Here is a 15,168-nt window from a genome sequence, read left to right on the forward strand (position 1 = left end):
CAATATGAACATTTTCTATGTGAAAATCCCTAGACGTGCACACTAAGGATATGTGATAATAAAAATATTATTTCATCATATAAATGCGATTCAAATTTTTTATAGGAAAATATATATTTTCAATGAAAATATTTTTTTCTAAATCGTAATTGTATGAGTTATATGATGAAAACAATTATCTCACAGTTTAATGACTTGTTGAGAGTGGAATTATAAATGAATTATAGCGCAAAACAATTGTTACATTACACTTGGGTTGATTTAATATGAGGTTGCGACCTTAATTCTGATTTTTCATCCTTAGATCAAGTTCATTTGCCTTTGAGAAAGGTTGAGTGACTATTTTGTGCAAACGTGAATTCTATTAAAAATCTAAATGATCTAACCTTGATCATTTTTTGGTTGAGTTAAGAAAATTACTCATATTTTCGGCGAGAGTGAGGAATTGTGGATTTGAGATTTGAGTAACACTTGTTTTTTGGAAAGAACGTTTCATTTCACATTACATTAATATTGATATTTTTTCATTTTTTTTTTTTTTTTTTTTTACAAAAGATCGCCGAAAATAATGGAAGTAACTCAACAACTAGTGTGAGTATATACTTGAGTGATGGTGTATCACTAGTGATAGTGACTCTCAAAAGTTATAGATTATAAAAATCCTCATAAATAGCGTGGAAACGATATATCAATATTATCTCGTCATTTATAGACTAAAAGAAAATATTTGTAATATGGCTCCACTAAATGTATTGAATTCATATAGTAGGAATTTCAACATAGAATATAAAATTCACTTTACTTATATAATCCAACCTAGGTTGTTGATCTAATTGATATAGAAAAAGTAAAGTTGATAGAGGTATAGTTGATTCTTGAAAGAGTCAAATAGTTGATTCTCGCAAGAGAATTAGATGGTTAGTTTTTGTGATGTTTAGGCACAAAGTACTGAATCGCATGATTGTTGCTTATATTATTTTGATACAAAAAGCTAATGAATGTTGCCAGTACTATTTACAAGCGGTCTAAACAAACCATCTATTCAAATATACTCAATGTACCTAGTCATTTTTATTAATGACCTATTGAATAAAATGAGGTTCTTTGAACACTGTTGACAATCTTAGAAAAGTGTAATCTTAAAAGATATGACGAACTTGTTGTCTTAGATAATTAATTGTTGCCTAATAAGAGGTTTTCTATACTACGAGATAATAGGTATGAGTTTGTGAGAAGTAGCTAAGAATTCACGTCTTGTGAGACTGTGTATAAGAAAAACAGTTTCTAGGAACTCTTGTTCAAAATTCATAGTCAATTAATGAGATGGACAATACCAAAGAATCTAGTTTTGCCTATACTATTTGATGTTTCAATTATGATTAATTAAGATTTTGTTAGAGGGAAAATATGACTTGCTTGATTAAGTGAGTTTGTAATGTGATTGTCGTTAAAAGTAATGACTAGACTATTGTGATTGTCTTTGGGGGCAAAAACCCTAATCGCTTTACCCTTAATGAAAAAAAAAATTATGGTTATTTCATATTCTTTTGTTGAGTAAAAGAGATTTATATAAAACTTTGAAGTCAAAAATTAAGTTTGCTGAATGACATTTGTGGTTACCTTGTAGATTCTTAACAATTGCAATTCGACTTGCTGACTAGAATCTAAGGTTTATGAGATTTGCGATGAGTCGTCGTTGACTTCATGGTTGAATCTCTTGGTAGGAGCATGTTTTGAAAAGTTACTATACATTAGAATGTGCATGGAGAGAAATTGTCATTAAACACCACTTGAGAGTTGTGGTTTAATAATTTATAGTTGACCATGTGATTTATCTCTACCTCTAATACTGATGTATTCTATGATCATGTGGCGTGATTGGAAATATTTTTTTAGTAAGCATACACCTTCACCAAAAATTTAGGAGTTATGGTAAAAAAAGTATATCGATAGATTTAGATCGGTTCACTCACACGAGTGATCGCCTTTAGCACTACAAAGGGATAGCGAGCAAAGATGAGACAATGTGTCATTCAGTACTTATCCAGAAAGGGATAAGTTGTAAGACACAAAAGATATGTCGCCTTAATGAGAGCTAAGATGAGGTCCATCATATTTAAAAGGATTGTGCATGGTTACCCACAATCCATGTAGTTTATGGTTTAGACAGATGCGAGAACCTCTTTGATGCTTCGGATAACGAGCAAATCAAGAGACTCGGGTTAGACGCTGAGATAGAGACTAAATTAAGATCTGTACGGTGAATTAAGATTAGATATACGCTCTTTCTTTGGAAAGAGAACTCCAATGTAACATGTATTTCATACTACATGTGATTTTGCGACCAACAGTAGAAATGAGTGAATAGTTCCCTACTTCCTCACCGTGTGAGTCCTGTAGGTCATAATTGATGACCTTAATTTATTTATGCCCTTAGGAGACTTTTGATTATGTCACGAGGTTGACGTTTTAGTGTCAGCTACTTTGGTATGCTATCTATGGCCATGAATGATACGGTCTAAAGAGACATTGCTGGAAAAACGATTGGATTGAAACTGAATGACATGAGGGTGAATGAAAGATTATTTGGTAATACATCGCAAATGATGTATACTCACTGCCGACAAGTTGGGTTGTTTCTTTTGAGCTGCGGCATAGCTGTGAGTACATTATGTTTTATAGAGATTGAGCATTGCTCTGAGTCATTTGGACTCGAGATAGATTATGGATGCTTAGTCTGATGTGACCAAATGAGTCGGGGCATAACGAGACACTTTGAGGGATATTGCTATGCTGGTTTTCTCTTAGAGAGATTTGGTATAGTACTTCCATTTTTCTTTTACAAATGTGCTTGATGTTCGCACGGTCTATTTGCCAGTATGAATAAGATTAAGAACATATTGAGAGATGCATATTTGAGGTCTTGCCCACTATGTATGAGTGTAAGAAATGGACACCCATAGTGGGCACCTCTTCACCTTCTCTTGGAGGTTATGAAGTGGCTCTTAAACCACTTCATGAGACTTGATGACTGACCCTTAATAACCAGCCGGGGGTTACATTTAGAGGGGCTATTTACATAGTCTCTCCCAACTTTGGATGAGACACTTGCATCACAAATATAAAATCTCTCTCAAATGGTTCTCTCGAGTCCCGGCATCTAGGCTGTGGAATTTGTGAGTGTTGCTATGGTATTATCATGTAGAACACTTCATCATAGATGTGAAGATCGTCAATGAACAACAACGTTGGAGAATCCGTGGACCAACCGTCCTAAATCTACGATTTACCAATGAGATAATATCGTTTTCGCTACGTATTCTAATCTAGTTTTTCTAACAATAGCTTTACAATATAATATATCACATCAAATTACGTCAATTTTGTGAGTTTACTTTTATAGAATCTCCATGACTAAAACATTTATATAAGATGTAGTGGTACATGCGCATAGCATTGATGTAACCAAATTGTTAAAAACTTTGATTACTTTCCGTTATCCGCTCCAAGATGTCGACAGATACAAAGGGGATGACGGAGGAAGGGGGTAGGAAATCACTGTCATTCTCTTTTCAACATGCTTGTCCGTCCTTTATTTTTTCCAAGAGAAAAGAATGCATGACCCAGCAACACTTCATGGCTTTGTGACTAGGAGCCTAACACGTCCGACGCCACCATGTTTGGAGTTTGAGGACCAAATTGTTTTCAGCTCTTTTCTTCCCAAAATCACACTTCATTTTTTTTATGCGTTTTTTGGCCCCCCACATGCACTCTGCTTTGCTGACAATTTGCGGCATTTTATTGAAGCCGTGTAGGGCATGCATGTAGCAGGGGATGCTTGGTTTCAGTGCAATTAACGCGTGGCCACAACACGTTAAAATGCCTGTCTTTCTTGTATCCATCTATATGGCTGTACGTCGCTGTATGTTGCCTGTTGCGATTAGCTTTTAGGCATGCGGTTTGCTACAAAATACCCTTTCATCACTCGAAGCAAATACAAGTACTGGTGATGGAATTGGTATTAGTTTGATAATGGTTGTCCATTTTTTATGGTCTATATCAGATCATTGAATAACTTTGATCATTGAACAATTTCTCATAATTCAAACCACAAAACACAAAAGGATTAAAGTTTTGGTAGTAAAAAGTACCCTTAAACTAGGTCCACCACTAAAGTTGGGGAAGGAATATCCGGAGAGGACCTTCTTTTTCTTGTTGCTGAGATGTTGTCTACGTGTTGTTGATCTAAGGAGTGAGGAGTGCTGCTAGACCGGGTTCTTTTGGAGGGAGTCAACCCTATGAACACCTGGTGATCAGTACTGAGGTACTTCATTCATGTCATAAAATTCAAAATCCACATGTCTCCTGAAGACAGGTTCGCAGGAATTCAACAAAAATAAGAAATTAACTTAGTAGTAGTTAATGTGAGTAACAATGGTGAATTGAACAGCAGCAATGGGCAAAATGAAAGTGAGAACAGAAGAGGGTGAAATAAGACAGAAAGAGTGTCTGATCCAATAATGAAGCAGCACTTCTTGGCATAAATTAAGATGAAGAAATGTTCTTTGGCAATGGGAAGTACATGCCTTTCTGCAAGGGATAAGAAGTTCAAATTCTAAGGCTTTTTGGTGTCTTAATGGTTTTGTTATGAACTTATGGTATGGAAGTAGAGGCAACTCTTGCTAGGCTCTTTGATAAAATGGCCTCTTCTTTCCTTATTGTTCACTCCCCTGTCCTTTCATTCACAACCATTCATAAAAAGCCTACATTTTTACCATTGCCTTACAAAAATATGACACTTCCATTCCTTCTTTTCATTGCAAGAGGGAGGCAAAAGGAACAATTTCTATAATTCACTCAGTTGGGTGAATTAAAAACACAGGCTAACAAATCAGGTGTGCCACAAAGCTGTAGGCTTGTTGAATGGCCAACCTCACCCACAACGCAAGAGAGCTAGCTAGGAACACTTTTTATCTCTATCTCTTTCTTTCTCACACGCAGATAACACGTACTGTGTGTTGTGGATTCCCCCACACTTTACTGGCTCCCTCCTTTTGGCTCATCAAGTTTAGTGGGCCTTCTTCCTTTAAGCAAAGCAAGTGCAGCTTTCCTCTTCACAAAATTTCAGAGATCTTACTGCTGATAGTCACGGATGCACATTCGTGTTGCAAACTGGCCTTGATTTTCATCCACAAAGAGAGGGAAGAAAGAAAAAAAGAAAAAAAAATAAATATAGGATTAGGTGAGCACTCATCTCTGGCTTGCCAATTTCCAATGCCATTGTGTGCCTCTGACAGTATCCCCCACCATTGTTCCTTCCAACCCAGTAAAGGCCTAGCTATTCCATCCCACCTTACCCTATCTCTTGTCATCTCATATCCATATCCATATTATCTTCAAGGGCTATTAAATTGACTGTTTCTAAACGTCAAAAATAAAAACTCGTATGAAAGTGAACCCCCCCGCCCCAAAAAAAAAAAAGAACTACAACTAAACAAGAACCCAAAATAATAGAACAAAAATTGTCGGTGGGTATTAATCCAAATGATGAACAGGAGTTTAAAAACAGTTAGATGCAACACATTTTTAAGTAAATGTAATATATCAATATCAATATATATATATATATTGAAAAAAATGTTTGTTGCTAAGCAGTATGATCATCCTTGCCTTTTACCACTACAACCATGTCCAGGCCTTTCTTATGACTTGCAATTACCAGCTCCCCAGCTACTGAAAATTCCAAATCCTGATAATTGGTCAAGAGACAATTGAACCTTCCCAGAAGTGTAGTAGCCAAAAAAGCAGTGATAAAGAATTAATTACAGATGAGATCAAAGTTCCTCATAATGTCTTTTGACTCTAAAACGAATGGGTTAGAATCTTAATAGCCTAAATTTCAGATAATCCCTACAGAAGCCATTCCTTTCAATGATTTCTCCTCATATGCCTTTTTTATGAGTGCCTGACCCAGTTGCATAATGGACAACGTTTTACAGGTGGATTGGGTGGCTGAGTGCTGGCTTTTGGTTGGGTTGGCACTCATGCAATGGTCATTTGGGAAAGTAAAGGCAGACATAGTACTACTGTGTCAGAACTTTGAAATGCAGTATGTCACTCCCTATCCTTCCTAACCCCAATCCCACCTATTTTTTTTTGGGGGGAACACGTGTAGGCTTTCCAAGGCATACAAATGGCACCCAGGGGTCTCATCGCACTCCAGAAAGAGATATCTGACCATCCACCACTACTAGGCTTGCTAATGAGTGTGTAGGTCTCAATGCATATGATTGCTCAGGAAAAATAAATAAATAAAAAGAACATTATATTTTGTTAGTATTTTTTTTAATAATATTTATTTCTTACTGATTGCTCGCTTTTGCTTTTTTATCTTTTACGTTGTGTTTAATGGGGGCTGGTATTTAAATTGCCGTTACTTTGGGTTTAATTTGACTTGAGGCCTTATTAGTTGTTAACGTCGGCTTTTTAATTCTGAGTCCGTTAGTGTTTTTAATCTTTGTCTCTTACCGGCACTTTGTTAATGGTTAGTGCAATCGGTTTTTCTTTAATTGACTGCTTTTAATACCTTTGATGGCCAACGTTTTTTTTTCACTTTTATTGTTTTTGCCCGTTAGTTTCTTTCTACCTCCTGGAACGTTTATGGTCCATATGGTCTATTTATGTATATATTTGGGTAGTCTTACAGGAGGTATGTGTGTGGAATATTTGACAAAAAGTGTGATAAACAAAAATATACTTAGTGATAATATATTTTTGAGAGATTTTTTAAATAAAAAAAAAGGTGTTCTTTGAGAGGAGATTTGGACTTAACCGCTTGTACAAAGTTGGTTCGGGCTATACGACGATCAGTTGGGCTGTTGTATCCTGGAAAAGTCAAGTCAAGAAGATTTCTGCTGCACTGGTTAATTTGAGATTTTGTACACCGCAGAGGGCTTGAATCTCCTTAAAGAGAGCGATATTTCCGTACCTCAGTCCAAACTAGCTTCGTCTTAATTTTTATTTTAATTGTAATTTTTATTATATTATTGTGTATTTCACCAACATATCTTGAGTCTGAAAAACCAATATCAAATAATATTACCTGAAATCATATTTGCAAAGAAATATTTTGAGTCTGAAAGGGCTATGTCAGATGATATTACCCGAAAATAAACGCTCATTGTCCATCCATGTTTGTTCCATTCAAAATGAGTACAAAAAAATATCATTGATCAATTTATCTCTAGAGTTCTTAGAATTTACAAAGACTATTGCAATGCATGGGACTAAAAAATCTAAAACAACGATCCAAGATGGTCCCCTCCACGAACAAATCATTACTCAATTTCTTTTTTATGGAGCAATCAGACCAAATAGAAGCACTATAACAGCAATTTGTAGATCCATGTTTGGAAGTTGGATTGAACTAAGATCAATTCAATTCAGTTTAATTCTAAGTTGAGCCTAATATCCAAACACTCAATTCTCAAATCACTAAACTCATCTCAATTCAAAACTTCTTTACATGTGGGACCCACAACCTTTTTTAACTCAACACTTCTTTACACTCGGGATCCATAACCTTTTTCAACTTCCCATAAATACTGCTGCGTTTGGATGTTGAACTAAATTGAATTGAGTTGAGTTAAGATGATAAAATATTGTTAGAATATTATTTTTTAATATTATTATTATTATTTTGAGATTTGAAAAAGTTGAATTGTTTATTATATTTTTATTGGAATTTAAAAATATTGTAATAATGAATTGAAATCATTTTAAGTTCTAAACGTACCTGATTAACATTCAAACTCATTTTAGATGAGTCTCACAAAATTTACTCCACCATTTTAACTCATTACTATTCATAAAAAATTCAACTCAACATGATCCAAATATGACCATCTTGTATAATTCTCATGTTTCGTATCAGACTATATTCTCCTTTAACTAACGAAGTTTGCTTGCTTCAAAAGAAATGATTATAAAAAAGAGAGAGAAAGGAAGAACAAATGGCTAAACTCATCTAAGTTCAATAAATATTTTATGAAATCCAAACCCTTGGGGAGATCATAGATCTCTTCTGGTTGGTTTAAAATTTAAATTAAACATGCATATTGGTAATTAGCTTTGTAAGCTAGCTAGGTTAACTGCCTTGAGCCTTGTGATTAATGACCCTAGCTAGTTATCATATTCTTTTGTTCCCCAGCTTGTCTTGTGTGGCACTGGCTTATGTTTTGCTCGCCTTCTTTTTGTTCACTTGCCTTTGTTCTTGCAAGTTTTTCTCTGGTCTTTCTGTCCTTGACTACTCGCCTAGTACTGTGCCCCTACTCATCTTTACCTTGTGCAGGCTTTGACTTTGGTGGTGTTCGCTCCAATTCCTAATACAGTACATTTATATTTTGAGTCGTGTACAGTTTTGACTGTTGATTGTAATTGTTGAGCGTGTCCACTTATTTTATTTTTTATTTTTTTAATATTTTTAAAAATATATATATATTAATACACTAAAAATTAATTTCTTAATCATTAAGAAAAAAAAATTTAAATATATAAACGGTCAAAATAAGAGAATAAACTTAGACGGCATATTAACATTTTTCTTATATTTTTATCCATTTAATTATAAAGATCTTGAATATGAAAATATCAATTACAAGAAAGATAAAATAAAGAAGATCTTACAAGATTTATTAAGCATTTATATGGATATCAATTAATATGATAACTTGATAAAGTTTATTTTATGTATTTATTTTTCTTCAAATTGAAATAAGTATTCAAGAGCAGTCGGACCGTATCCCAAAACAACAAACAATCTTAGGAGTGAAGTCTTGAAGAACTGCCCTTCCCAAGTTGTCCCTGTGATAGAGCCAAAAGATGGGTACTCAAACGGAATTTCGAAGTCTCTCAAAAGCTACAAAAGACCTCGACATGCTTTTGGACAGAGTGAGACTGAGAGTAGTGGAAATCGTGTTGACTCGTAGTGTATCTGCTTCGACCTCACCATAAACCTGAAAAACCACACATTCTCTCTCTTTCTCTCTCTCCCCCTCTCTCTTTGTTCATTCTGGTATGCAAAGAACCACTCTTTCCCATTCTCCACTGTCTTTTCTGCTATCCTTTTTCATTGTATATTGCTTGTGGTTCCCGAGAAAGCATGGTAAAAGATAAATAAGCTTGTCAATCCTTTGGTGACCGATTTTTATCCCAAAATTTTCTCGGTAACCGAACGTTTGATTTCCCTTTTTTTCTTTCTTTTCCTCTGTTTTCCTAGCAGCCAAACGGAGAATGATTTTGCATTTTAATATTCCTTCTAGCTCGTGTGATACGTTTGGACTCGTGTGTTATTTTCAGTTTTGGGCTACCCGGAAATGGAATATTTGGTTTGACTTTGGTATGAAATGGTGTGCGACCAGTGTTGTTCGCTTTCTTTACTCTTAGTTCTGGAGCATTTCAAATTTTATGATTCTTGCTGCCATTGCTTTTATATCTCTGTATTTATGTGTCTTATGTCTAAATGCATTTGTTTTAACATTTTTCTATGTATTTATGTTTCGTACTAATATCATTACATAGTAGAATGAAATTTGGCTTCTGTGTCGAATTGCAAGACAGTGATTTCTCTTTTGGTAAGTTGCAGAAGGGTGACTTATGTGTTTTCTTACTGAATTCTGTAGGCATTTACATCATTGCATAGTTTCTGCGAGTTTGATTATTTTCTGTGATGGAGCCTTGGAGTTACACATCAGAAGGGAAAGGCCTTTTGTTTCCTGATGAAATAGATTTACAAGTTGATGCTTTTGCTAGAAGTAAAAAACCATTAATGGAATGGGACAATAAACCCAATTTTAGTTTTGAAAGCAACGGGCTTGTATCTGATAGAGAAGCGGTCGATAGCATGGATTTTGTCGAATTGGGATTCCCTGACTTTGTGAGAAAACCATTTCATGTTAACCAAGGATTAGAGATGTTAAGTGGTGAGGTTGGCAGTAATTCTAGTCAAAGAGCAGTTTCTCCATCGTGTATTATTACCTCAAATTCATGTTTTGAAGAAGTGGCTTCTGAAGAAAAGCTTTCAAGTTCAGGCATGGAAACTAACAACCAAGATTTATCACTTATTGATTTGAAGCTAGGGAGATTGGCTGATTGCAAAGGTGCAGAAGGTAGCAAGCTTTTTAAACACAGACCAGTTTTGTCATCTGCACCACCATCCTTGCTGACAAAGCGAGCACGCAAAGCAAATTCACACTCTCAGGCTGCCTTCTGCCAAGTCCATGGTTGTAACAAGGATTTGAGCTCCTCAAAGGATTACCACAAAAGGCATAAAGTTTGCGATGTTCACTCCAAGACTACCAAAGTTATTGTTAACGGCATTGAACAAAGGTTTTGTCAACAGTGTAGCAGGTTGGTCATGCTTTTCACTTTAGCTTTTGATTTGTTTAAGAGTTTTAATGGTTAGCCTAGCAGATACTTATATGAGCCTGATTCTTATTCACGCGATGTGTTTGGGATGCACCATTAATGATGATCCTATTCTTTTTATTTCATAGAGTATGTAGGAAAAATATTTGATTACTTGTGATCGAATTGCAAAATATCCATTTATTTAGGGGACTCAGATGTAACAATGATCTAGAAAGCAAGAAATGAAATGCACCCTATGTACACCTATGTACACAGAGGAGATAAAGAAAGCATGGAAGGAGGCAACGCCTTATGATTGTAATAAGTGTAGAATCTAATTCAACCAATCACCTTTTTATTTGATCAATTTTTTCCCCAAGTACCTTTGTATTTGATCAACTTAACTTTAAGATCATTATTCATCCTAGCTTAGTTATAGTGCTGACTTGTTAGTCTGATATTAATTGTGGACTCTATTCTTTAATTAGGTTTCATTTGCTGGCTGAATTTGATGAAGGGAAGCGAAGTTGTCGTAAACGCTTAGCAGGCCATAACGAACGTCGAAGGAAGCCTCAGTTAGATACCCTTTCTGGTAAACATAAGCTGCTTCAATCATATCAAGGTACAAGACTTTCAATCTCCCTAATAACTTTAATAGACAATTGAAATGCAGATATAAAAGTTCCAACACCCCTCCCCCCAAAAAACAAATTGCTAAAAAATTGATTTTGTCGAAAACTTTTTCAAATTCAGATGTTAGGCTCTTAAAGGTACATTTCCCAGATCCATCTCTAGTTAGCTGTTCGTTATATTTTCAATAGTAGGTCACTGCACCAGAAAACGGCAGTAAAGCCTAGCTCCTCATTTAGAAGTATTGTAACTTTGTCTTAAATGATATTTTGATGATGAGAGTGTAAAATTACTAAAAGTAGAAAAGGAAAGTGAGATAAATTTTTGTACAGCCACAAGATGCTAGATCACCTAATTTGATTTTAATTACCCTTTTTGGAGCACAATGACTATTTCTGTGGTTAGAACTTTGTCATAAGAGGTAATGGACTTCAATAATTTTTTATCCCACTACATCTTTGTTATTTATCATAGATATTGAACCTTTTGATGAGGCCGATTCTATTGATATCAAAAGAAAAGAAATATAAGCAGTAATTTTCCCTCAATGAAAACTAGGGTAAGTGGCCACATCAGCCATCATTGAGCTCCTCTTAATGCTGTCTATCCAATGGTTTTTTTTAACGTTGTGACCACTGTGATTCACTTTCTACCAACAGATTGGTACATATGGGGGACAAATTATATATCTGCTGATACTACTTTTCATAATACAGATGCACTATGTCCATATAAATATAGGCTATAGACCAATTATGCATGGTTGTGATCTAGTCAAGGGATATGAACTGTTTTTGCAGTTTGACCAAAAGAAATGTATGAGCCTGTTGTAAATAATTGTATAAGCAGTAATTGATTAATTTAAATATTGAGGGTATTTTGGTTAAATATATTAACTTCTTTCAGTATGGATTGTCTAGTAGTTAAGACTTATGAAATCTAAGAGCTAATGGCATGATCAGTAAGGGATCATAAACTGAAATATGTGAAGGCTATATATATGTTCTGAGATCTAACCTTCCTCTAGCAATGAGTTACTTTCATCTTTGACTGTAGAATCTCATTTTGGTAACGGTTGTTCTACCATTTCTCTAACATTATAAGGGTTTTGCAGACACCAGATATCTGGGGACTTCCTTCCCGAGAACACGCTTCGTTTTCCCAGACATTTTTCGAGCTGGCATTGTTCATCCAGGAAAATCTGATCAAGCTAATTGGTTTACTCATATCAAGTTAGAAGGGGAGTCATTTTACAGTCCTCAATCGGCAATACCTCTCGCAAATGGGCAGTTGATCCCAAAATCTTTCCTTCATCTGCATGACATTGGGAAACAACATGGTTTGGGAGTGCCTTCAGCAGGAACTGAAAACTGTGATGTTACTGTTTCAACCATTCAGGAACTATCTGGGGCCTCGATCTCGAGTCGTGCTCTCTCTCTTCTGTCAGCCCAATCACAGGACTTGTCAAGTCATTTGACAGGAATTCCAATGGCTAGCCCCCAGATTATGCAAGGTGACTCTGCCCATCATGTTGGTGTTCAAATTTTTGAGAAGCCTTTAAGGGCAAGCTCTATGGAACAATGTGGACCAAGTGGATTCTATTCACGTGGGCCCATGGACGTTGGTAAGATGGGATCCATAATGTTTTCTGATGTTAGTCATGCTGCTGATTTTCAAGTTTGTACTGAAGGGGGTTTTCAAGATTCGGATATGCTGAATGCTAAGTATTGTCCATCTCCTGAACATGGATCCACAGTTGATTGGCTCCAATTGTCATCACATCTTCAAAGAGTGGAACGACAGAAAAATTCCATTCAAGTAAAGCAGGAAAATGAGGACTCATGCTATTTCCCAACCTTTAGAGTGGTATGCAATCAACAAGGTACGAAAACATATCCCTATTGACTGGTCTTTTCTGTCACACTTTGAAAGTGAGGATGCTTCCCAGGGAAAATTCTTGTTATGGTGTGATAGTGCATCGGTGTAGGCAAGGGTACGAGGATTTATAATAGTGCATGTTGAAGTTGAATCATAATTAAGAAAAATTTATGACTATCATCAAATCGTGTACCATCATCAGTATATTATAGGAAGAAATAAGAGCACGTAGCTACTTACGCTGTTGAGTTGAATAATTTTGTTGAGTAACAATATGTTGGTCCTTTACTTTGGGAGTTATCCAAAATTTGATGTCAGCTAAAAGAGACAAAGGATTTTGATATACTAAATTTCCTTAGAATGAGTAAGCTTTTTTATTTTTGTTTTTGTTTTCAGCAAAATGAGTAAGCTCATAAGAAAGGTAAATCACCTTTTGTATGCTGATTACACCTGGTTATTGTGATGTTTAAATCGACATAGTTTTGTTCTTGCAGGTTAAGGGGAGGCAGTTTAGGACATGCTGCAAATGATTCACTAACTTCATTTGTGCTGTTTCAATGGATCATAGAAACTTTGGATACCGTAAGTTGGAGCATTCCTACTCTAAAAAGGTAAATAAGAATGATTTGCGGCTTTCTCTACTGTAAAGTAATGCAAGTTTGCATCTGTAAGTCCCCTCTTAAGAACCTTTATTCCCTTTGTTTCTACAAATATTATGCTAATCCAAGGATTTTAGCTATATTGATGAACCTCGTGAGAAGTAATACACACAGTATCATACAAGTAATGAGAACGGAAACGAAACAGCAAGTTGCTAGCTAGTAAAACTTGCTGACACGTGTCTGAGACTCTGAACGCATTTCAGTCAAGAATGATATCTCAATAATGGAGAATCTTCCTTTGTTGATGCTCTTAAAAAGCACCTACCTGCAATCTCTTTTGGTTGCACTAGTGGGTAGGTTTGAGGAGACAAAGTTAAATGCAATAAAAGAATGAGACGACCGCCAGAAGTAATTAGAAGTCATCTGTCACTAATTAGCATCTTAAAGATATCATTCTTATACGAGATTGATGGTATGGTAATTGACATTACTGAACATAAATAGATAAACCTTGACCTACTGGGTCACAACTTCCTGTTGTCATCGTCTTTATCTATTAAAATAATGCTGCAGTGGGACTTGGGGTGTGCATGCGGTTGGAACTTCCTCTTTGTTGGTGCCATGATGACTTTTCTGCATCTTTTTTCCAACCACTATATGGGTATAAAATTCTAAAGTTCTGGGTTTTGGTCAAGTTATGCTTTTCATGTATTATTATATCACGAAAGAAAGCATGTTCCTCTATGTTGTTCTTTTGAGTTGCTACGAATGAATAGTAATGAATTGAAATGATAGCGTAAATTTTGTGAAATTTATTTAAAATGAATTTAAATGTATTTAGATGTTAAAATGAGTTAAAATGTATTTATGAAAAGTTGAAAAAGATTGTAGATCTCGACGTATTGAGTTGAAAAAAATTATGAGTCTCACTTATAAAAAAAGTTTTGAATTGAAATGAATTTAATAATTTAAGAATTAGATATTTAAAATTATAAATGTTAAATTCAGGGTAAAATTAGATTCAAATTCCAAACGGGATAAGTTTATCCACTGCCAAATGAAGTAAAAGTGGACATCCACTCCCAAATGGGACAAGAGTGCACAGTGCTCAGTTATATTCTATTTTATTCAATCTATGCATGCCCTTTCCGCTTGCAAATGGGGACACAGCCGTCTGCAATTGCATTGCAGCCAAACTGTTGCCGTCGTGCTTCGCGCTCAACCTGTTTCAATCCCTCTGGCGTCACTGCTTACGCATCTTAAAAGGCACTAAAATCATGCACCTTAGGCCTTGTTTGTTTTCTAAAAATATCTCATCTTATCTCATCTCATCTCATCTCATCATTACAACTTTTCTAAATCCACACAAAATAAAATAAATAATTCAACTTTTTCAAATCCTAAAACAACAATAATATTAAAAAATATATTCTAACAATATTTTATTCAACTTTTTAACTTTAATCTCAACTCATCTCATTTCATCTCATCTCTGAAAATAAACGAGCCCTTAATGATCATTGCACGAGAAAAGATATTTATAATTATGAATTATTTAATTATCGTATAATTAATTTTAAAAAAATAAATAAAATATAAATTTTATATAAAACATTAATTTTATAATAATAAATTTTATTATTTTTTAAAA

The 15,168-nt window shown here is 35.0% G+C and overlaps 1 protein-coding gene across 3 annotated transcripts; it reads left to right on the forward strand.

Annotated features, from left to right (window-relative positions):
* The first annotated feature begins 8,872 nt into the window (after positions 1 to 8,872).
* On the forward strand, positions 8,873 to 14,328 carry LOC109014393 (squamosa promoter-binding-like protein 6). Of its 3 annotated transcripts, none has more exons than XM_018996854.2 (5): positions 8,873 to 9,073; positions 9,681 to 10,407; positions 10,896 to 11,029; positions 12,152 to 12,919; positions 13,410 to 14,328. In XM_018996854.2, the coding sequence occupies exons 2-5, from the start codon at positions 9,728 to 9,730 to the stop codon at positions 13,412 to 13,414; spliced, it is 1,587 nt and encodes a 528-aa protein (XP_018852399.1). In that variant the 5' UTR covers positions 8,873 to 9,073; positions 9,681 to 9,727; the 3' UTR covers positions 13,415 to 14,328. The 3 variants fall into 3 exon arrangements, with proteins under 3 accessions (XP_018852399.1, XP_018852397.1, XP_018852398.1); XM_018996852.2 differs by lacking the exon at positions 8,873 to 9,073 and adding an exon at positions 9,111 to 9,397 and having other exon boundaries at positions 13,410 to 14,291; XM_018996853.2 differs by lacking the exon at positions 8,873 to 9,073 and adding an exon at positions 9,114 to 9,224 and having other exon boundaries at positions 13,410 to 14,291.
* The last annotated feature ends 840 nt before the right edge of the window (positions 14,329 to 15,168 follow it).

The sequence above is a fragment of the Juglans regia genome, chromosome 13, assembly GCF_001411555.2.
Source record: "Juglans regia cultivar Chandler chromosome 13, Walnut 2.0, whole genome shotgun sequence".
Lineage (NCBI taxonomy): Eukaryota > Viridiplantae > Streptophyta > Magnoliopsida > Fagales > Juglandaceae > Juglans > Juglans regia.

Coding starts and splice junctions, on each gene's coding strand:
- LOC109014393 (XM_018996854.2), top strand. CDS start 9,728: ATGGAGCCTTGGAGTTACACATCAGAAGGGAAAGGCCTTTTGTTTCCT. Junction 10,408..10,895: donor TTTTGTCAACAGTGTAGCAG/GTTGGTCATGCT, acceptor TTCTTTAATTAG/GTTTCATTTGCTGGCTGAAT. Junction 11,030..12,151: donor GCTGCTTCAATCATATCAAG/GTACAAGACTTT, acceptor AGGGTTTTGCAG/ACACCAGATATCTGGGGACT.